The following is a 24,814-nucleotide window of genomic DNA, read 5'->3' as shown; positions in this document are numbered from 1 at the left end:
TGGGGAGGCCCTGGCAGCCGCTGAACAAGAGAGGCAGGAGGTGCTAGCCAGCACCTCTGCATCGATGTATGGGACGCCACCCGGCGTCGCCACCTGGGATGATGGGGGGGTGCTATCCAGCGCCTCCCACCTTGTGCCTGGGGCGACAACCGTCGCCGCCACCGAGATACCTGGATCCTGGAACGAGCCAGCCTCCAACCTGATGTCTGGGGCGACAACCGTCGCCGCCACCGAGAGACCTGAGTCCTGGAACGAGCCAGTGGTCCCAGAGGAAGGGGTGACACCCGTCACCCCCAGCCAGCCAGCGCCACCAGTCTGCAGGGAGAGCCCAGCTACATGCCAGCCAGCGCCACCAGCCTGCAGGGAGAGTCCAGCTACATGCCAGCCAGAGCCCTCTACCAGCCAAGGGAACCCAGCGGCTCACCATCAGGATAAGTTGAATTTGTTAAATGTGTTGTATCCAAAACCTTGTAAACCCCCAGCCTTGCCTGTGCCCCCTGCACCTGAGGCTGGGGAGATTGAAATTTGGGAAAATAAGGACTTGCCTGTGCCACATGCACCTGAGTTCCTAGGGCAGGGGAGGGCCTTGAGTAAGGGCAAGCCTGTGCCACATGCACTTCAGCCCCATGCCACTGGGCATGCCTTGGACCAGGGAAGGGAGCACTTAGGGCTAGGGGAGCCGACACCCAGGCAAGTGCCAGTCGCTTGCCAGTCTGTCATTGGGGAGGGTATCGGGGTGCCTCGGCCGCATACAGATAACGCTCAATGGAAATTTGTATCTAGCCAGGAGCAGCCCAGCCGTGTCCAGCCCCAAGAAGCAGCCGTGACCAGAGCCGGAGATCCCCAGCCGCGTGTACGAGGAAGATGGTTACCTGGAAGCCTCTCCCATTGGTGGATGGTCCTGTGGGGCCTCCTGCTGGCAGCCGTGTGGCCTACAACCAGCTACGTCCTGGTGGGGTGGGACTGTGCCAACCCCACCCATGTCACGTCTTACAATAAAGAAAAGATGTGTGACACGGAGCCCCTACACCAGGAGGTGCCCCTGGGCCATGACGTCCACGTCCTGCAGCAAGTCAAGGTGAGGGAAACCACTGGGTTCAGCTGTCAGCTCACCGTGTCCCAGTGGACATTCAGGTGTGGGGTATGGGGTCTCCTCAAGGTGACCTCGGTCCCCACCCTCATGAGGCCAACCAAGATAGACCCAGAAGCGTGCCGAGACCTGGCCAGGAACCGAGTATACACGTTGCCAGGCAAGACCCAGCCACTGACGTTCCAGCTGAACCACCCCCTGTTCTTCACCATTGATATGGTGGGCGCCCTCGTCAACAGCCCCGAGGGGGTGGGTTGCGAGGGGGAGGACGTCCACTTTGAGGGCCAGCTCTACCGCAATGAATTAGTGCTCCAGGAGCGGCGGCTGCTGGTCAAGGAGGAGACCTATGTGGTGGAGGATGGACGGGTGGAGTCCCAGTCTGACCACCTGACCCTCGAGTGTCCCCATTCTGAGCTGTCCTGTATCACTGGGGAAGCCACCTACGTGTGGGACCACCTGGGAAGAGATTGCCCCTTGAGGCTGATCCGCAGCCTCCAGCCCAGCCTGGTGAGGGATGCCTATCTGGTTGACCATCAGGCCCAGTTTTTCATCAACATGACCAACCCCACCTCAATTGTGAACTGCGACTTCGAGGCCCATGCCACCAACCATCCAGCGTTGTTCGTGGCAGCTGACCCAGCCGCGGCTGCGCTGCCCAGAGTGTCGGCCAGGGATGTTGACGTTCCCCTTCAAGCACAGATCCATGCAGGTTATATTGGATTTACCCTGGAAACGCGCATGAGAAGCACTGCAGCAGAAGAAGTAGCGGCCAACTGCTGGAAGCTCCAGCAACTAGATCCGGCCCACCCGGTGCGTGTCCAGGGGAGCACGTTCTCGGTACTGAGGGGAGACATCCTGCTGCAGCTGACCTGCCAAAGGCACAAGTATGTTGTCCGCGAACACAAGGAGTGTTGGGACAAAGTGCCAGTGGAGCCCACAGGTTTTGTAGACGCTGTGACACGGGTATACAGTGAGCACGCCACCAAGATTCCCTGTTCCTCCACCTACCCCCTGACTGTGCACGCGGAGGAAGGCTGGATAGAGTTAACCCCTGCTCCCAAGAAAAGGCCACCCCCGCTGGATACGCCTAAGCAGTTGTTGACAGAACCCTTGGATGACTTCAGTTCAGGCGGTTTGTATTCGCAGGCTGAGTTGAATGACTGGCAACAACTGCTGGCGTTCCCAGCATACAAGAGTGCCATGCTGACCGGCCTATCCTATGGCTCCTGCGTTCAGCAAGGCAGCTGTTCGGCCACAGGAGACCATGGGATAGTGTCCTACAACATTGACCGACTGGCGGAGGAAGGAGAGGCAGCCCTGGATGTCTGCGCAGGATTTAGACAAGCCATCCACGAGTGGGGAGATGGCGCCGCCATCCTGTGCTTGCTGTTGCTGATCCTCAAACTGCTGGGGGACCTAACCATCATTTCTCTGGCAGCAGCACAAGGAGGAGTCCGGGCAGCCCTGAATGCGATATCACAAGTGTTCCTGTACCATCCAGCTTTGTATAGGAAGGCGTTGGCTAGAGCCAGGCTCAACCATGCCAAGTCCCGGGACTTTTCAGTGGACTGGGATGCCATTCCCATCGGCAGGGAAGCAGCCGAGGAAATGGTGTCTATGAAATCAACTGACAGCGGGCATGACCGCCCAGGTAGGCCAGGACCGCCCTCTGGCAGACCCCGCGGCCCCTCAGGAGGACAGGCCGCTGCTCAGACAATCAACCTGGCAGCCAGTGCCCCAGCCGCTGCCAACAACAACCCGCAGGCTCCACTGCTGACCGTTCCAGCAACAACTGTGCCACCAGCAAACCTGATACCTGCCGGCGCTGACCAACGTATCCAACCCAAGTCAGCCTCTGCCTTCTATCCCACATTGGGAGCCCATCAACCCTAAGAAGATACTCACCACTAGGATTCCATTGAATCATTATCGTTTGTATATATATTTTAGCCCTAAGGAGCGGGCCGAAGGCCTCAACCACTGTCGGAAGTCTGGTAGGGAAACCACCTTCCAGCCTTCCGAGGGGAGAGTTGTGGTATTCGGCAACCGTGAGCCATGTCTATGGCACCCCTGATCTGGGGTTCGGTGTAGGGTCAATGGCCCTCCCCCGAGTCCTGGGGAAGGGGTCTAGTGACCCCCTCCCTACGCTTAGAATTAATGATTTGAATCTGTCATGTTTATTATGGTTAACTGTATTCTTAATTCTCCCCCACCCTTTCCAGGGATGGGGGAATCATTATTGCCCAAACTGACCATTGTATATGTATTATTTATGCTTTTATGTTATGATTATTTATTCCTATCCATGTAATTATTGTTTGTTGTATATAACTGCAGTATCTCTTAACCCTTCAATAAAGTGACAACTGAAAGTAGATGTTGATCATTATCTAGTGAAAGCTAGAGAAGCGTAGCTTCTCTATAGTAAGGTGTCCACGTCTGTCACACTGCCGTAATCTAATTGAACTCCGGTGTCTGCCATTTATCCTCGGCGGATACCACAGATGTAATAAATAACCTAGTGGCTAGTGCAACCATTATTTAAAATTAATTTCATGCTGCACTAAGGTTTAGGGTTCGATTCCTTTGCACAAGATATATCTGTAAAAGTTTGAATTGATGAAATATATCCAAGTTTCAGAGAGATAACAAAAATATGTAGGCGCATTCCTATCTACTACATATGTACCATTTTAGATGATAATACTCTAACTTTTTAGTATGGTTCTTCTTTACAGTGAAGCCTCTTATAGGGTCTGAGATGGTTTTAGGCTATTTTTCTTTTTTGAAAATAAGTCTGGGTATGGTTTTAGGCTATTTTTCTGCCCTTCAAATATAGAGCCCCTAGATGCTAGGGGCGCAGCCGCTAGTACTAATATATGGGAGTCATTTTATCTTTTAGAGGAACAATTTATAAGTCTATGCTTTGCTCTTTATGGATGTTGTCATCCTTGCTAATTAAACTTATCTTATAATTCAAACTTATCTTAGGTTTATAATATAGCTGTTATATTGTAAATCCTAATATATAAAGTAGTAAGCTTTTTTTTGTTTGTAGCAAAGGATCTCGCTAACCGCTGAACCTATCGGGTTTTCCTTAACAGGGTAGCTTCTCATAGGTCCCTTGGAAGGTTTATAACTACTTTGGTGGAGGGTACCACCTCCCTCCCAAGAGAAATCACAAAGAAATCGAAATTTTTTTCTAAATATTCGTAGAGACATAGAAATTGTTTTTTCTTTTAAAATTGGCCGTTAGAATTCAACTTCCCTATTCTCAAGTTCACATAGAGGCCTCTAGGCGCGTAGTCGCTAGTCTAATATATTGCTGTTCTAGTCTTGCAAGGATAACAACATCCAAAAGATTAAGTAGCGGAGCAACAGATGGAGTAACAGACAAATTGAATTTTAGAGCAGCTTTGCTACTACAAAATGCGTAAAACACAAGAAAAAATATCTTTTTTATTCAAAGAAATAAATGAAAAACATATTTTAAAATTTATTATGTAATTCTACAATCTACATAATAAATTAATTTTTACTTTTTATAATAAAAGTTTAAATAATAGAACATCAAAACACAAAAGTAATTTTATTATTATTTAATCATCAAAATTGATTACAATTATTAATACTATTTTATGTACAATGTATTTTGAGTTAAATTTGGCATGAAGTTTTTTTTTAGAATTATTTGATTTTGTGAAATTTTAATAAATTTGAAGTATTAACATTATTTTGATATTTTTAAAGTTACTCTATAACTCAAGTACCCTTATGGGTGCATTTGAGGGAAGGGTATGAGGGAAAAAATCGATCCTCCAATTTTCTATTATAACAAGAGTTAAATTTTTTTTTTAGTGATTTTTAACAAAGGACGTTTTTGAGAGAGAGTGGCGTTACCCTCCCCCATTATTATAACCTTGACCTATTAGAAGCTTCAATGTAAAGGAGAACCGTATTGGTTTGCCACAAACAGATTAACATCCTGTTACTTTTAAATAGAGATTACAAAATATGTCCATATGCTTTATTTAAAACTAACGGCTTCGCTCCTAGAAGCCTCTAGTGGCACTTAAAATGATTGGTTTTGTTTAAAAATAATACAATACCTATCTATGTTGCAATTCAAGTTTCTACGATACCTAGCTATGTTGCGTAGGAGTCTATATACGTAAAAACAATTTCGTTTTTTTGTTATTTCTCTTTAGAGGGTGGTGGTATTCTCCCTTAAAATAGTTATAAACCTTCCCAGGACCTATGGGAAGCTACCCTGTTAAGGAGAACCCGAACGGTTCAGCGGTTATCGAGATCATTCAGCACAAACAGACAGACAGACAAACAGACAAACACAAATCATTTTACTTTATTATAAGGATATTGTCATCTTGTAATTGCTGCGTTTCTTGTGGATAAAATTGATCTTGTTTTCTTCAATTTTCAATTCAAATGTACAAATCAAGAAAAATATTATTCTCTAAAATTATATATTCTATATTTCTTGAAAAAGGATTTGAACTTTAAATTGGTTTCTACTTGATTTGTAATATTTAGAAGAGAAAGAGTAATTTATATAAAAAGACATTTTTATATGTATATTAGATTTGTAATTTTTTTCTGAAACGTATTTGATATTTTTGTATTGAAAACGCACTTTTTTATATGTAAGTTGAAATGTTTAACTTTTGAAAATCCTTAAATATAACTCTTTTAATTAAAGGGAAGTTTTACTTTATTGTTTTCTTATTTATCATTCTTGTTACATATTACAAAAATAATTAATTCTTATAATTTAATTTCTGGTGTTTATACAATCAGCAAGGCAATATTTGATAAAACAATTATTTCCCCCCCCCCAAAAAAAAAATTGTCTTTCGATTTAAAGAATCTTTTTTAATGATGCTTTCATACCCAAGAAACAATTCTTGTGATCTAAACATTAATTAAAAATCTTAATTTAACTATTGATTGAATTTTACTGCGTTGCATAAACATCCAGTACATGTCAGGGATATAGAGATGGGATAATGTATCTAAAATTCATTTCTTGGCTGTCTGGGACTTTAGGTGCTAGTTTCTTAATTATGTTAATTTTAAAGACTTTAGGAACTAGCGCGCATATTGCCGCTGAACTTGTTAGATCCTAGCAGACCAAAATTACTGAAAATAAACAACAGGATTTCTAGCAGACAACAAAACTCATTTTGAACATATTTATTTTGGTTGGTTATACCAATTATTAAAAGAAATCTTATTTCATAGATGGAAAACCATCTTTTATACTTTTGTAAGAAGCAATGTATAGATACTCATGTTTCAAAATCCCCCTTATTTTGAATTAATTGCCCATAGTCCCATCCCGAAGTCCCTGAGTAAATGTATTGTAGAAAAATGTTCACAAATGAGCGGGTCATGTGACCCGCCGCTGCTGGTGAAGGTTCACAAATGAGCGGTCAGTGACTCGCTGCTGCTAATTGAAGCGGTTGATTCACGCCGGCTGCTGAACTCCTTCGCACTGCACCTAAACAGATAGATAGATAGATTGATTATGTGATTCCAAGATTTGCAGATTAGCCGATCTAGGAGGGAAGGGTCGTTGGATTATAAATTTTGCTGGTACCAGGGGCGTCCAATATTTTTTATTTTGGGGGGGGGGGGTAAAATTTTTTTTTGGGTGGGTAATCTTTATTTCATAGAGGCATTTTTTTATTTGTGGGGGGGGGTAATCACCCCATTACCCCCCCTTCCTTGGACGTCTATGGCTGGTACCCAAAGTTATTATTCATTGCCTTAGAATCTTTAATCCTGATTGGTTGATTCAAATTGGCAGTGTCCAAACAACAGATCTATAGTATAGATGTATATATAGACAACTAACTCCCTTCATTTTTTTAAAGACCTCTTTCGTCTGCTTCTAAATTATTTTCTGCTACTTGGCTGTGTTAATATAAGCGACACCATTGGTTGATTTTCAATGACCCAATAGAAAGGTTGCATAAGACGGTTGCGATGGGGAGATACAGTTATTTGACCCTTTCTCCCTGTAGTGTTTTACTCTAATGTCCAAACTATAAGAGCCAAAACTCCTAATATTCAGAAATACATTTTGTTATCATCAAGAGGGACTTGCCCTGGTAATAAAGTCTGCGCTACTTTTGAAAGAAAAGAATATATAGGCAGATAATTTGAAATAATAAATCTTGTTTAAAAATAATATTATTCCATTTATATAATAATACAGAATAGAACAAATATACATAGAAAGATAAAACAAGGATGACAATCTTCATAACGAAGAACAGCCAAGCAAATGTATAAACGGATATAATCCTCATAATATAGTAACAGAATGTATGTTTGTGTGTATTTCGCTAACCGCAAAACCGATCCGGCTCTCCTTAACAGGGTAGCTTCTCATAGGTCCCGGGAAGGTTTATAACTATTTTGGGGGAGAGTACCACCACCCTCCATAGAAAAAAATTACCCCCCCCTCAAAAAAAAACAAAAAACACTATTTTTAAACTAGAATATAAAATGGGTGGGGGGCACCCCCCCCCAAAAAAAAATGTCCTCCCCCCGAAAAAATTTTTTTTTTTTACTTTTTCTTTTAAAATCTAGGGGGCGTAGCCGCTAGTGAGTTATAAAGTAGTTGTTCAATTGATGCTGTCTTTTTTTGATAAAAGCGAAGAAAAAAATCAAAAAATAAATCTCAACCACAAAATCAGCCTTCTATCATAAATATCAAAAGTGAAAAACACATTTCCCATAAAGAACTGTCCTCTAGAGCAATACAGACAGACTAACGGACCAAGTGGGTAGCAGATTCTTATCAAAACAGACGGACATACAGACGTATATTCATAATTATAGAGTAGCTTCGCTACTAAAATAGATAAAATTTGAATAATAGTGTGACGTTGAGTGTTTTTATTGCAAGAATATATGTATATATGAAGAGATAATCGAGAAATATAAAGACTTTATGTAGGATATAGGGTTGGGCCGGATATCCGATATTTTCATTATCCGGCCGGATACCAGATATTAAAACTATCCGGTTACAGCATATCCGGCTGATTTTTGACGCCGGATATCCGATAATTTTCCGGATATCGAACGTTGGCCAGGTATCAGGCCGGAACCGAATATCCGGCATTATAAATCAGCCGGATATCCGGTATCCGGCCAAAAAAGTATCTGGCCCAACCCTAGTAGGATATCCAGGGAGCTAGGGGACTTTGGGTCTAGAAATTATACTGGTCCTCAAAATTTATGATCTACGATTTCTCATTTGGTTGATATAATGAAGTCTACCCTAAACTTCTGGGAGGGGTGGGGGGTTGTCCCCAAAAAATAATTATAAATCTTCCCTGTAAATGAGAACTATATCGTTCCAGCGGTAAGCGAGATCCTTCGCTTAACACACACAAAGAAAGACAGACATCCTGTTACTTTTATATAATCTAGGATATAATACAAACTTGTTGTACGTAGTTTAACTGTATTTTTCCAGTATTGCTTTGAAACCATCTATATCCGATGGAATAGAACCGTTTCGCAGCAGTACTGAAAAATCATAAATATAGCATCGTATTACAGACAATTTTCCATAAAAATAAAGATAAATATCAAAGCTAAGGCCAGAGCTAACAAAAATGGTTTTAATCTTATATAATCTTTCATTTTGATATCCACGGAAAGCTGTCAATAATACGATGCAATAAATAACTATTTCTGTATGGAATAAAATGTATTGAATCTATCAGTCTTGGTATTTGAATGGTAAAGTGACAATTTCATATTTATATAAGGTTCAAATTTTCCTTTTGTCAAGAACTATTACATATTACGTTCGATTGTAGTATTCTATTCTAATATAACAAGGATTACAACATCCATGAAAGCGAAGCACTGAAACGGTAGGACTAACGGTCATTAACACTTGTATAGTTTCAAAACTGAATAATCAGAATAAGAGTCGAAGCAAAATTGTACGTAAATTTCTTGAAAAACTGCTTGATACAGACTAATGTTTATAGACATACTTACATTTTTAGGAATTGATTATAGAGTTGCTTAGCTTATAATATTGTCCTTTGTTGTCCCAGGAATCTGTATACCAAAAATCACATCAATCGGATTATTAGATCACATAAAAATTTGTTGTTAAAAAAGTAAAAAAATCAACATGTTTATTAAAATGGACATACGGACAATCTGGTAATGATTATAGAGTTGCTACGCTTTCTAAATAGTACCCAACTACTACAGGAATCACCATGCAAAATTTAAAATCGATAGAACAATTCTAACATGCTTAAATTAACGAAAAAAGCTATCCGTTAGGGACGGACCGACCCTAATTATAGAAGAGCTTCGCTTTTAAAAATGATAGAATGTCTGTGTGTGTGTTTAGAGGATTTTGCTAACCGTAGATCCTATATTATTCTCCTTTACAGTGAAGCTTTCCATAGGTCCATGGAAGGTTTATTACTATTTTGGGGGTTGGTAACTATTTCTTCTCAAGAGAAATCGCCCCTAAGAAGTTAACCCTCGAAAACAAATAACCCCTAATAACACAAAGATCATTCTGTATGGCTGTTAAGATCTCTCAAATGGTAAAACCGTTCATTTAACAATTTTCTGGAAATTTTCTTTTTGGCTTTTTGGAGGAAGAGAGGGTGTATGACAACCCCAACAATTTCTTCTTAAAATAGAAAAAGTACAACGAAAATATTCAAAGTTTGTGAAATTGAATAAATGCAACATTGAGAATCATTCATAAAAGTATTCTCAATATATATTTTAAATTCAATACAAAAAAATGCGTGGTAAGAATATATGGAAGAACTTTTTTTTCCTCTAGGACATATTATAATAAACACTTTTCTCATTCGATTGGATAGTTAACAAAAATGTTTATTGGTTGGTTTAACAACAGATCTATAGTATAGTATAGTATAGATAACTACCTCCCTCCCTTTTTCTTTGACCTTATTCGTCTGCTAGCAAATTGTTTTCTGCTACTTGGCTGTGTTTATACACACCACACCATTGATTGATTTACAATGTCCCAATTGACCCAGTTGGCACAAGGACACTGCGATGGGGAGATACAATTATCTAACCCTTTCCCCCTCTAGCGTTTTACTCTAATTGTATTACAACTAATTTTAATCTACAGAAGGGATAATTTTGTTTATTATTATTGAGAACTATATCAAATCATGTTCAATTGTCTTATCCCTTAAGATTCCTGTATGAACAAGGATGACAACATCCATAAAAGCGAAGCTCTGAAATTGAAGGACAAACAGACATTAACACTTGTAGAGTGTCAGAATTGAATAAGCAGATTATTATTGCTTAAGTATAAACAAAATTGTAAGTAAATTTGTTGCAAAACTGCATAAATACATAATACTATTTAAGGACATACTTACATAATTAGGACTTAATTGTAGAGATGCTTCGCACATTGTACCTAGTTGCAATAGGAATCAGTATTCCAAAACTCAGATAAATCAGATAATTCTAACATACAAAAATGTGGTGTAAAAAAAGTAAAAAATCAACATGTTTAAAATGGACATACGGACAATCTGGTAATGATTATAGAGTTGCTACGCTTTCTAAATCGTACCTAACTACTACAGGAATTACCATGCAAAGTTTGGAATCGATGGGACAATTCTAACCTATTTAGAATAACGAAAAGAGCTATATGTGTGTGACGGACGGACGGACGTACAGACCAGCCCTAATTATAGAAAAGCTTCGCTTTTAAAAAATTATATATCTAACCTGGGAGTCCTATCTGCCACATGCATATTAAGGTTAGTGAAAGAAACTTCATATTTGGAGGCCTCCTTGTTGTAGACAACACAGTTGTGGATGAACCTGTAGCCCCACAGGATCTCGTTAGGCAGATATGATGTTCTTACCTAAACATTTACATTTATTTTAAAAAAGAAGATAATTTTGTTAGGAATATAAGTCAAAAGGACTGATAAACGTTTCTTTCCAAAAATGATTATGAGCTGTTAATGACATACTTTTATATCCTTATACTAAAGTAACAGGATGTTTGTCTGTTTGTGTATCAGTGTGTCTGTGTGTACTGAAGGATCTCGCTAACCGCTGAACCGATCGGGTTCTCCTTCACAGGGTAGCTTCTCATAGGTCCCGGGAAGGTTTGTAACTATTTTTAGCCCCGAGTTTAATAATCACGAAACAAGCAAGTATCTTATCGTGTGAAACACCAACGACAGACAGACGGACGAAAAATTTTATCAAATAGATGCGCTCAGGTCCTAGGAATCTTATATAAAATTTCATCTATCTAGCCTATATAATAACGACCCACAGTGCTTCGGTTTGACTGAATGATCGAAGGACGGACGGACAGATATAAAAATGAATTTTAGAGCAACTACGCTATAAATCTGTTAGATCCATTTTAAAGAAGCTTACTCAAGAAAGTATCGGAAAAAATAAATTAATTTCCAAAATTGAAGACGGATAAAAGACATTACACTCATGTTATATTTGAAAAAAAGCAATGCCCCTATAACAACACACAAAATATAAATAAAAGTAAGATTAATTATTAGTAGCAAAACTACTCTATAATTCACTTTGTCTGTCCGTCCGTCCGTAACGCTATGGGGGAAATAGGAATAACTCAGCTCCTAAAAAAGATAGAATTCTGAAATTTTTTGACAACATTCCCATCATTAGGGAGCACAATTAACTATAAAACATCAATGGCGGTCGGACGGCTTTTTAGCAGGTTTTAGGCTATTTTTAATTTTCCACATTTTCCCCCATATCTTTGGTGTTTATGGTCAGATTTTCAAAATTTTTTTCAGTTAAAGATATCAAAATTAAATTTTCCGTCGTTTGGAGAAAACAACAATGACGGCGCGCCAGACTGCCTTTTTGCAGGTTTTTGGTTATTTTTATATTTTTTACATTTCCCCCATATCTTTGGTGTTTGTGATCCGATTTTCAAAATTTTTCAGTTATAGATAGCAAAATCAAATTTCCCGTCGTTTCAAAAAAACAACTACGAAGGTCAGACTGCCGTTTTGCAGGTTTTTGGCTATTTTATATTTTTACATTTTCCCCCATATCTTTGGTGTTTTTAGTCCGATTTTCAAAAATTTTTCAGTTAAATATATCAAAATTAAATTTCCCGTCGTATGAAGAAAACAACCATGGCGGTCAGTCCCAACCACGAAATATTGTGCTTCGCTACTTATGGATGTTGTCATCCTTGTTTTTTTATTGTTAAATATATTATTAATTTTCTCCCTTTGAAAATTCAAAGTCTATTACATGCATTTTATAGTTACTTCTAAAATCATTCATATTTCACAAAACATTATCAAGTTATATTTAATAGAAAGATTTTGAAAATAACATGCACAATTTAATTAGATCCATTTAATTAAAAAAAAACTGAATCAAGGAGATTGTTTTAAATTAAATCTTTCTGAAATGTAAATTGCAAAGTAGCACTGAATAAATTAACTGAATATAAATTATTCATAAATGTAAAGCTTTAACATTTTCTTTAGATCTTGAGGAGGACAGACAATTTTGTAATTAATTAGAATAATTTGATATTTAGAGGTTTCAGAGGTAAATTTGAAAAACTTTTTCAAGCAAAAATTGATTTAGATGGGTTCCTTTCTTTAATAATATTTTTTATATTACCATTGAACTAAACCATAATCGAACTGAAAAAATGTTTAAGTTTTTAAATAAAAATTCTTGTTGTTTTATTGAGTTTCTTGCAGTTATACATAAAAGTCACTTTTTTCACTATAAAGCATATTTTTACAAGAAAACTAAATTTTTACCTTTAATGTGAGCAGGTAGGGGAGGGGAAAAAAGCCTGAACCATTTTTACCTGAATTGTGTTGCCTGTTTCTGGAGTGATTCCCTCCATAGTTAGCACAACTTCAAAAGAGCTTGTAGATAAATCTCTGTTGGTACAAAGACATTCAATTCTCATTCAAAGTTTATAGAAAAAAGATATTATGTAAAAATATTTAAAAGTTTAGATCATGCAAAGATTAGATTAATCTATTTTGTTACACAAAGAGACAGTATCACTTATTTTTAATTTTTTTCATTATTTTTTCAATACACAATTATTTCTTCAAATTTTATGAAAGGACACTAGGACATGCAAAACTAAAAATCTTGTCAAAACTATGAATTGGTAAAGTTATACTTCTGCAACTTCTTAACACTTTGGAAAATATAGAACGTAAATAAATTGTTACCTTTCACATGCTGAAAAGGTGGGTGCAAATTGATTTTTATTTTGGTGCATAATACAAAACAAAAAAAACTAGAAAATAAGAAAAACATGCTAAAAAAGAAATGGACAAATATTCAGAATGTTTAGAGGTTCCTGCAGTACCGCCGTACTTTGTACCTGGATTGTATTTCCAGTTTCTGGAGTCGTTCCTTCCATGGTAAGTACAATTTCAAAAGCACTGGTGGCCAGGTCTCTGTGACACGTGGGTGAACATTCATCAGAAAATAATTAGGGTGATTTTATATCTATTCACAGGTATGGGTGTTTAGGTTTGGGTGATGTGGTTATATACATGTTTATAGCTTGTATAAAGATATGTTTCTTTCACAGCTATGACATATATTGCAAATCAACTTTAAATTAGATATAAGCCATGTATAAGAAATATGTCTTTATCTTTAATAAACATAGATGATATGTTATAATTAACTACATTGTAGATTATATAAATCTGTTATTGAAAAAAAAATTGAAACTAGAACTTTATTTACAACAAAAAATAAGGTATTTCAACATATATAATAAAACAAAGTAGTTCGAATTTTGAGTACTGCCAATTAATTAGCATATTTAGCATATTTTCCTCAAGTATTCAAGGAGAGGGTTCTGATTTTCCAGGAAAAATAATTATAAATATGTGTTTTCAGTTAAAAAAATACATCAAATTTATTTAAGGTATTTCAGGTAGTTTCTTTAAAAGTAAAAAGAATAGTTGAAAGTAGAAAATAAAGCTAATAATAGTCATCACATCTACTTAAAAAAAAGTTAAGCTATATAAAAGATGTTACTTTGTTAGTTATTAAAATTTGATATATTTTTAAAAAGAATTTGTTGTATAGAAAAAAAGAAAATAAGTTTTTTACTCAACTTTTATATGCATTATTGTATCAAAATCATGTTTTAGATGTTTTTCACAGTTACCTAATCTAATCTATGGGTTATAATTTGCTTTGGGATGAATTAAGATTATGAAATGAAACATAGAAAATCTCTAATTATAGCTCAGAATTGCTTATACATTGAAAAACATTAAAAAATCATGGTTTAATTATACCTCTAAACATTAAATCTAAGATGTAATATTACTTCCTGAAACATTAATTTAATTTCATTTTATGTCTCTAACATCAATTTAAAGCTTGTTTGATCCTTTCATAATGATACTTTTTACTTACTTCAATCTGAGATTGAAATTTTACTTCATCTTATATCAACTTTGAGTTACACAATAAAGATGATTCAGTTTTAATTAAACATATTCAATGTTCTATCAACTTCTCAAATTTGAGAAGTTTTTTTGTCATAAATCTTATTTTATGCAACTGTGATGGATATAAATATTATGTAAATGTAACCAAGTACATATTCAGATAATATGAGAAATGTATTTCAACATTAAGTGTTATATTGCATATTGCATTTAAACCACAAAGAATCTTAAAGAAAACATATTTAATGTTTACCCTAGCTTAGGTTAGGTTATGTAAAGGTTAGAAGAGCCCTGTAAGGATTATAATATATCAAAATAGCTCTTTGGAGAGTTATGGCTTTTATAAGGAGGTAGAAATTTAGAAAAAAAGAATAAGAATACGCAAAAAGGGTATGTAGTTAAAGAAGCGTTCAATAAATAGGACTGAGTGAAAGCACTGTATATAAATCTATCAAATAATTGCATTAAAGTGTCAAACATTTAACTTATAATTGTTCAATTATCCCAAAATTAGTGTTAGTCCTAACTCCATCTAACCTAGTCCCTTATTATTCCTATACAATGAATGTAACTGTCTATTCTAAAGAAAATTCCCACTTACAGTAGTGCTTTCAAAAATTCACATGCTTGCAGTGGCATTAAATTAAATTAACTATTAAATATATTTGTAACAGTTAATGGTTTAATGTTATTTTTATTTTTCCTATATTGCATTGCAGATCACTGTTCTTTTTAATTAGATTTTCATCTGCATGTGCTTCACTTTGACATCATCGTTATAGTTATAAAATATCATGATCTAGGGAAACTAGTCTATACTATTTATGAAGATGATTAAAGTTCCTTTACAGATTATGACGTCATACAATAGAATAGCCAATGAGAGGCCAGTATACACTGTAATTGACAAATGGTAAAATTTATGCTGGCCTCTCATTGGTTGTGTTATCATATTACGTCATAAACTGTGGAGGGACTTTAATCATCTTTCTATATACAATGTTTAAAATATCAATGTTACCTGTTTTATTTTATATTATCATAGCGTTTTATTATTAGGGGGGGGGGGGGGTGTAATGAGTGATGGAATAGGTTTGAGGGGGGTAATCTAAAATTCTTGAGGAAGGTAAAATAAGGAGTTTTAAAGTTTGAGGGCGTTAAACCCTTTACTCCAACCCTTGGACTTCTATGATGTTATATTAATATTTGACATACACTGTCCCTTTTTCTATAAAGAAGGGATGTACTCATGAAATACAATTAAAAAAATTGCGCCTTTTTTATCTATTAGTCAGAGAATGAATGTTCCTATGTGAAATATTCCAGAGAGGAGAATCCTCATCTATTTTGTGTGATAGAATTGTCGGCCAAAACATCTGAAATTAACAAAATTAAAGAAATCTATTCTAGCAAGAGATTAAAAAAATTTAGATCATTGCTTCATTTCGTTTGGACTCATAAACAGAAGAATATGCTAAATTATAGAGTTGCTGCTAAAATATTGTAATAAAGAAAATGAAGTAATTTATGATGTTTTCCTAAGAAAAGTGACAACAAAAAAGAAAGTTCTTGTGAACCTTATTACTGTGTAAAACCTAATTATTATTGGTTTTGTTGGTGTAGTTTTCAGTTCTTGTCATTCAATTTGTACTTATTACAATGAAAATTCTGCAGGGGGAGGGTCATGGGCTGTAAATTATTTTGGTACTCAATGTTTTTAAAATTATTTTTTCAATACTTTGCCGGAAAACTTTATGGAACCTTGATTTAATGGAAGAAAGGAGTATAGTGTAAAAGTGTTTTAATATTTCAACAAATGATATAAATCTACAGAAGGGGTACATTTGTAAATTCTCATTGGGGATGTACATCAAATTATCTTCCATTGTCTTATCCCTTAAGATTCCTGCAATTAAGTTAGAAAAGTGACACAAACTAAAAAAGAAAGAATCCAAGTTCCCAGGAACCTGATTACTGAGTATGAAATCTTATTATCCTCGTACCTGGAAAAAATCTTGTGATCCATCAATTTCTGCACCAAACTCCATTCTGTGTAAGTGGTAAGGAATTTCCTGAATACAAAAGCAATCAGATTTGGAAAAATGGACCATGGACAAATTTTCTTAAAATTAAATAATTGGCAGTATTATATACAGTGTGCCCCCTTGAGCAATTATAAATCCCCTCTCCTAACTTTGAAATAAAGTAAGAATAAATAGGATACTTTTTCGTTCGTAGGTTATACTTTTTGTCAGGTTAGGTTAGATTATGTTGATTACTATGTAGCCTTATGGGGTTAGGACCTGCTCCAGGGATAGGCATAGGAAAAACATTACAACCACCTTATTTTCAATTTATTTAAAAATAATGGAGAAAGGTTTCATTGCTCAACTGGCACTTTTAAGGAAAGCACTAAGTAATAAAATAGTTTAGAAGAAAGTAGACTTTGTCAGCCACAACCGTCCAATTTTCAACCATCCTTTGTAAGTTTCAATAATTTAACAATACTTCACCAAATTGCTCAATTTTAAGACATTTTAACATTCGGCTGAACACAATTATAATGAAACCACATCTTAAGAGTTTGCAAATATAAATTAAATCCGCCACAGACAATATTTTGCGATCGAGTTGCAATTATCTAACACATTTTAACAAATTTGTTCCATGATCCTTGGAAACAATAACATTTATCATAAAATACATAGAAATATTACATTTTACTACTAGCAAAATTTAAATATTTGTAGTTTACTAAATTTGATTCAACAACTAAATGTCTTTTAAGATCAATATCAATTTTAGTTGGTCTATCCTTATAATAAAGTAACAGGATGTGTGTTTTTCTGTCTGTTTGTTTGTACCAAAGGATTTCGCTAACCGCTGAACCGATCGGGTTCTCCTTAACAGGGTAGCTTCTCATATGTCCAGAGGAGGTTTATAACTATTTTTGGGGATAGCACCACCACCCTCCAAAGAAAAATTGCCCCTAGAAAAAAATTACCCCCCCCCTCCCAAAAACAAAAATTTCACAAAAAATACAATTTTTTTACTTTTTTAAAAATCTAAATTAAAAAAAAATGGGTTTTGGGCCTCAACTTCTCCCTTCTCAACCACCCCTAGAGGCCTCTAGGGGCGTAGCCGCCATAGACATCCAAGGGGGGGGAGTAATGGGGCGATTACCCCCCCCCCCCCCAAACGATTTTTTCATTTTACCCCCCCCCCCTTATTTAAAATTTACCCCTACGCTGGGGGTGCCGTAGGCGCCCCCAACTATTAAGGAGGGGGTATTTATCTTTCCCCAAAAAATCCCTTAAAAAATAACTTTTTGCGCGCTTCTCGCGCATTTTTAATACTAAATATTTAATAAAATTTAAATTACCCCCCCAAAAAATTTTACCCCGGGGATAAATTTTAGGGGGGATAAACTAAATTTACCCCCCCCCCCCAAATACGAATTACCCCCCCAAATTTTTACCCCCCCCCCCCAAAAAAAAGGCATGGACGTCTATGGTAACCGCTATATAGTTTATACAAAATTGATAAATTAAAAAATATTAAATGTTAACCTTTATTAAACTTAGTAAAACTATAATTTCAAATCCTGTTAAAAGGATATAACTTTAGGATTGTACTAAATAGTAAAATTATTTCTATACTGTTTGAAAGCTGCTTTTCTATAGTTTCCAAAATGATAAGTATGATTTTTGTGCCATTTATAGTTTGAACTTACCTCCCCCTCTTGTGTGAGCATATGTTTGACCATGTGACCAGAGACATGGGCTTCTAGCAGATGGTTTGGCCTAGATAAAAAGAAGTTTTGTTAAAATTATTAAATTTTTAAAAGTACTGCTGGCTTTGCCCCAATCTCCTAGGAATATTAGGATGGGGAGGATACCGCCACTCTAATTAGACTTAAAACTGCACTAGTTCAATACTAAATATACTGAACATTTATTAAATGAATGGTTCTACCATTAACGAGATCACAAAATCTTAAAAAAGTAAATATTTATGTCCTTTGTAGCATGACAGACAGACCGATGAATCAAGTGAATTGTATGCTGGATGCGCTTCGTTAAGAGATACGGAGGGACTAACGGACAAACTGAGCTTTGTTACTAAAAAGCTATTGGATGTAGACGTCCTGTTTTTTTTTGCACACACACACAGATTTGTGCATTTTTTTCACACACAAAAGATTGAGTGGACCAATTTTCTTCATAATTATTTCTTATGGGTTTTGGCAAGGATTTCTAATAAAGATTTAGAGGATGGAATTATTCCTTTAGATGGAAGCTATACAAAATAAATGTACTCTTTTTCTCAAGAGAGTTGTACCAAGGTATGAAAACAAAACGAATATTATAAAAAAGGTGTCCCAACTTAATGATCTTACTATTTTTGTTCATAATTACAATTTTCTTCTTTTTATGTTTTAGTACCTTAAAACCAACTTAATTAAAATAAAAACTTAAATTACTTTAAAAATAAGAGATCTACAAAAAAAAAACAATTGCATATCTAAATTCTATTGATCATTTTCCATCTACTACTTACTAAAAACACTGACTAGTTATTTAAAAAAACACACAAACGTTAGGACAACTTCTTTAGCTTTTACTTCAATTTATGCCCTGAAAATTTAAGTAATGTAATTTTTCATGAAAAAAATATCCTTCTGTTGCTAAAATTTGATTAATACTTTATCTCATTCGATGGCTACAAATTTTTTTTGCTATTTGTTAGTGAGTTTTAAAATAGTAGGTTCCAAACTTTTCAACCAATAATTTTAATCTAAAGAAGGGGTACACTGAATTCTATTTTCATTAATCTTTGATATTTTGGCAGATTTTGGACAGATCAATTTATTTAATCTCATTGCAACAATTCAAGTTTTTCCTTCTAGTTATCACTATTTTACATTGGGGAGGAATTGGTGGGAGAGGGGGGGGGGGTGTATGCACTTTTACGTAATTACAAAATCTAGAAATTCAGTAAGGAGGGAATATGGGATTGTAAATTACACTGGCACCCCGGATTTATGAAAACGTTTTAACTTGATTGGTTGATTCAAACTTGTGCAGTGTCTAAAATTTCTAACCATTAATTTTATTATAAGTAAGCATGGAAGATATACATCAATTTATCGTTCTTTGTCTTTTGCCTTAAGATGGATGATGATGCGATATAATACCCCAATGACAATTAACAAAAATACCTCTTCTGTAAATTTAAACTATTGGTTGATAACTTTTGACACTGCTTGTAACTAACCAAAGATCAAAATTTTGTGAGCCATCTAGGTCATGAAACTTTGGGTACTAGTATAATTTAACGTCCGATATCCCATCCTCTCTGTTTAATGAGTGTAAGGACGCAGCCGCCTGTAATTATACACTTCTTTTAATTTCTAAATACAAATACAAAGTAGAACAATGTCTGTCTGTCTGTTTGTAAAGAAGGATCTCGCTAACCGCTGATCTGATCGGGTTCTCCTTGACAGGGTTTAGAACTATTTTGAGGGGGGATACCACCACCCTCCCAAGAGAAATCGCCAATAGAAAAAATTTCCCCCCAGACAAAAATTTTTTTTTACTTTTTCTTTTAAAATCTAAATTAAGAAATTGGGTTATCCAATTCAATTCCCCCTCCCCAAGTGCCCCTAGAGGCCTCTAGGGGGCGTAGCCGCTAGTATTTTATAAATCTACTAAATAAATATATGCATATACTTAAGTTTTAACGTTATCTCATTTCAAAGCTCTGGACAAACACAAATTAAAATAGTTTTGTTACAAAAGTTTGAAGTTGACCTCAGGGAAGCAAGGATAACAAACTGAATATAATTAATTTTTTTCCCAATTCTTTTTTCACCTTAGAATATTTTTGTCAAAATTCGGGGAGGGATGGGACATTGGGCTGTTTGTTACACTAGTCCCTAAAGTTTCTTAGTCTTCGACTGAACAACTTTGGGGACTTTTATCCAATTATGATTGGTTGGTTCATTTAGTAGAGTGTCCAAACGTTTCAACTAATAATTGTTATCTGCAGAAGAAGTAATTTTGTGCATAATCATTGAATATGTGCATAAATCTATCGGCCATTGTCTTATCCCTTTGGACCCCTGTAAAAATTATTGTAACTAAATATTAATGCAATTGCCACATCCCCTCTTTCCTGAGTTAAACATAGGTAAAGTTTGGATTCATTTAGATTGGATACGTGATATGGGAACAGAGATAGGAAAATGAAAATCAAAAGGGGTAGTTTCACGAAATGCATTTGAACTAAATTTAGTGAACCGCATATTTTATCCTGGTTAAACTACATTTATATGGCATATATTTGAAAGAATTTCAATTTTCTACCACGTAGTTTTTAAAATATCAAGACTTGAAAATCGTCTTTTTAAATTGCATATATCACAAAAAGACAATTTTCAAATATGCGGTTCACTAAATTAAGTTCAAATGCATTTTGTAAAACTATCCCTCACAGTGGGATCTTTTGAAAAAAATCGGGACATCCAAAAAATCTAAAATCGACTTTTATCTATCCTAGGACCTAATAATGGCTGTAAGTAGACAGCTAGAAAAGAAATTTTTAAAAAATATTAATTTTTGGCGGGTTTATGTTATTTTTAAAAAAGGTAGTGAAAAATTTCTTTTTAGTTTTGATGATTTTCCAGATTTTTTTACACAATTTTTTCAAGGCAACAAAAAATACATTTATGTTCATCTTATGAAAAAAAAAATTTGTTGAGGTACTTTTCAGATACCTGTACCAATGTCTAATTAAAGAAAAAATTTAAAAAAATAATTTTTTTGGTGGTGTAAATTGACATTTTGTGAGAAAATTTCACCAAAAATATTAAGATTTTTAACCCCAAAAAATCAGTTATCTCCATTTTACCCAAAAACAGACAGGAGGCCCCGGGTTTTGCAATAATAATATCAATATACAACATGTATATAAAACAGTTTTCACAACCTGGGGCCTCTTGTCCGTTTTTGAGTAATTGAGCATTTTACATTGCATGGTTTGAACAATTTCGTTCTTGTTAATTTCAAATTATCCCCCGTTAGAGGGGAAAGGAGTCATTTTAGAGCCCAAAGTCATCTCTGCAATATTTTCAAACTTATTAAGGCGGATCTTTCTTGACTTATGCATCATTTGCCTCTGGCGAACCGTTTCGCCGTTATTTGCCGCCGTTGGCGTGATTTTTAACGATTTTTGCCGTTCTCGCGGTTTTAATGGACATTTAAGGGATAAAGGAGTCGTTAAATAAAGATGACTTAAAAATACTTTTATTTTAGCAATTAAATTTGCTAAATTTCATGTGTTCTAAAAAAATTTGTAGTTCTAACTGGTTTTGGTCCAGCAGAAATTCAAATTTGGAGATTAATTATAATATTGCAAAACCTTATATACGCATCAAAGAGAGAGAGAGAAATATACGCTTGAGAGAGAATATAATTTAAGTAATTATGCTTATATTCTTATACAAACTTTAAATGAAGATAGCTAGACCTAGAATAAAGGTATTAACACAAAATCAAAAGTGTTTTGAAAATTATGTTATTGTTGTTTATATCTGTAAAAAAAATATTTGAAAACATGCCTTATAAGTGTCCTATTTTACTTATACTGGACCTACCTAAAAATGCCGGGACTCGAAATGGGTGCACCTGACGCTATATTCTTGTTCACAAACATTGTTTGCATTGAAGAAATATTTACATAGACGTTGATTTTGTTAAAATATTCCTATCCTAACTAAAGTTATGAAGTTTTATAGATTTTTTAAAAATAGGGTAGCTTCGCTCCTCCAAAACAGCAAGACGTACTTACCAAATGCACATTAGAAGTTAACAGAGGCAAAATTTAAGTTATTTCCGAGTTAAAGCAAAAGAAATTACATCATTTCTTCAAATACAAGCTTATTTATTGAAGTTTACTTTTGTCTACTCTAAATGTCCTGTTTTTTGGCAAAAGATCCCACTGTGGATCCCTTTAACATCTACTCATTTCAAATAGTGTACAGTATGCAATTTAGGATAAGGAAACTAGATTGACATGTTCACAAAGCAGGCTGAAATAAGTATTAAGCTAAATTAGGTCTTTTAGATAATGATTCTGACATCAAAGGGTTGGTTTTCTTATAGTGATGTTCTTGGCTTTTGGATATGACATTGAATTTTTATACACAGACAATATGCTATTTTTTACAAAAATAATCTGCCTAAATTTGACAAAAACTAGATTTAAAAATTAATTTACTAATAGTTATTTATCGCATCGTATTATAAACAGCTTTCCACAGATATAGAATGTAAAATTATAAGATTAAAACCAGTTTTTTTAGCCCCGAGTTGCCGAAGGCACCGGCTAAAAAAACTGGATTTAATCTTATGATTGTACTTTTTTATATTCGTAGAAAGCTGGATATAATGTGGTGCTAGACATAGTTTTTTTCGTATGGATGAGAACCGGTTCCTATCCACCGGATTCGAATGAATACGAGAAAATAATTTACTAAATCCTTTTATTTATCTCTGTACCCTGGTAAATTGGGCTTCATTTCAGGATAATTAGGGAAATTTGAAGATAAAGTAAAAAAAAAAAATACTCAATAATTGGATTAAAATTGTTGGTGGGAAATTTTGTATAAACCGATTATAAATCAACGTTTATTGCTATCGTATAAGAGAACATGGAAATAAACTTTTAGGACCAGTATAATTTTCAGTCCAATGTCCCCTCCCTGCCATCCCTGCCTTCATCTACATATTGAGTTGAGGATTCAAATTAAAACTTTACACTGACGGACACCGGGCAGCACCAAAAGGGATAGTTTCACGAAATGCATTTGAACTTAATTTAGTGAACCGCATATTTTTTCCTGGTTAATTGGTTAAACTACATTTATATGGCATATATTTTAAAGAATTTAATTTTATACCACGTAGTTTTTAAAATATCAAGACTTGAAAATCGTCTTTTTAAATTGCATATATCACAAAAAAAAACGATTTTCAAGTCTTGATATTTTCAAAACTCGTGGTAGAAAAATTAAATTCTTTTTAAATATATGCCATATAAATATAGTTTAACCCATTAACTAGCAAAAAATATGCGGTTCACTAAATTAAGTTCAAATGCATTTCGTGAAACTATCCCTTTGAATTATTTGAAATTAAAATCTACACCAGCATTAATATAGTGGATATAGTATACGTGAATATATTGACAAGGGAAAATTAATGGTCAATTTAGCTTGTTAATATGGATCTCGTTTATTGGTCTGTTCGTTCTTCTAGCAGGAAGGAGGAAATGGGGTAAAGGGGGTGGACGGGGGTATCGTTGTTTTAGCCAGCTACAAATTTAACTTTATTAGAGTACATGATAATCTGATGTAAGATCCAAGTAATAATAAATACATTAATGATATTGAATTTTGAGTTAAATAAAGTACAGTCAAAGTATATTAGGGATAAGTATTGGAGAAATAATTATTCGTATTGGAGAATCATTATTAGATTAGTACAATGTTCCATAATTGTCATAATTTAAAGTGATTAGGGTAAGGCCGGATATCCGGCCGGATAACGGATATTGAAATTATCCGGATACAGGATATCCGGCTGATTTCTAATGTCGGTTATCCAGTAATTTGCCGGATATCCAGCGTTGGACAGATATCCGGCCGGATATTGGATATGTGGCTGTAGAATACAGCCGGATATACGGTTTCCAGTACCCGGCCGAAAATGTATCTGGCAAAACCCTAATAGTAATATACATAAATGTATATAGAAGTACAATTTAGTTTAAACTTACAAATCTATGTTTTGCTAATTAATGACACTACATAAGTGTTTATGTTCGTTTGTCCTACCATCTGATTTTAGAGCTTCGCTTTTATGGATATTGTCATCCTTGTTTCTTTATGTTTAATTTTCAGATATAATATTTTAGAAATATCTTAAAATAAAATATGAAATGAGAAAATTGATAATGATAAAGGCACACTTTGTAATTAGGTTTAGGTGTTGATTTTAGCCAAAGGTTTAGTATCCAATATAATATTGTTCTAGAGGTTATAGATTATTGGATTCAAAGTACAGCTACTCTTTAACTCGTTATTAACATACCATTATTAAAAAAAATATAATTAAAAATA

General features: G+C 35.2%; 1 protein-coding gene across 3 annotated transcripts in view; it reads right to left on the bottom strand.

Moving 5' to 3' along the window:
- Positions 1–4,535: 4,535 nt before the first annotated feature.
- The window catches only part of LOC145313077 (inward rectifier potassium channel irk-1-like), a 118,069-nt gene continuing 97,790 nt past the window's right edge, over positions 4,536–24,814 (bottom strand). For 2 of the 3 annotated variants that reach the window (XM_080152339.1, XM_080152342.1), the window contains exons 10-15: positions 18,365–18,434; positions 16,635–16,703; positions 15,942–16,007; positions 13,005–13,082; positions 10,892–11,031; positions 4,536–6,608 (exon numbers count right to left, since the gene is read on the bottom strand). In XM_080152339.1, coding sequence (XP_080008465.1) covers positions 6,527–6,608; positions 10,892–11,031; positions 13,005–13,082; positions 15,942–16,007; positions 16,635–16,703; positions 18,365–18,434 — 505 coding nt within the window. In that variant the 3' untranslated portion in view covers positions 4,536–6,526. Of the gene's footprint in view, positions 6,609–10,891; positions 11,032–13,004; positions 13,083–13,538; positions 13,617–15,941; positions 16,008–16,634; positions 16,704–18,364; positions 18,435–24,814 lie in introns of all 3 variants that reach the window. The other variant, XM_080152341.1, reaches the window with a different exon arrangement.

The sequence above is a fragment of the Acartia tonsa genome, chromosome 3, assembly GCF_053477335.1.
Source record: "Acartia tonsa isolate MP-2025a chromosome 3, ASM5347733v1, whole genome shotgun sequence".
Taxonomy (NCBI): domain Eukaryota; kingdom Metazoa; phylum Arthropoda; class Copepoda; order Calanoida; family Acartiidae; genus Acartia; species Acartia tonsa.
Note: the sequence above shows the minus strand (reverse complement) of the source record. Positions and strands in the feature narration are given on the sequence as shown.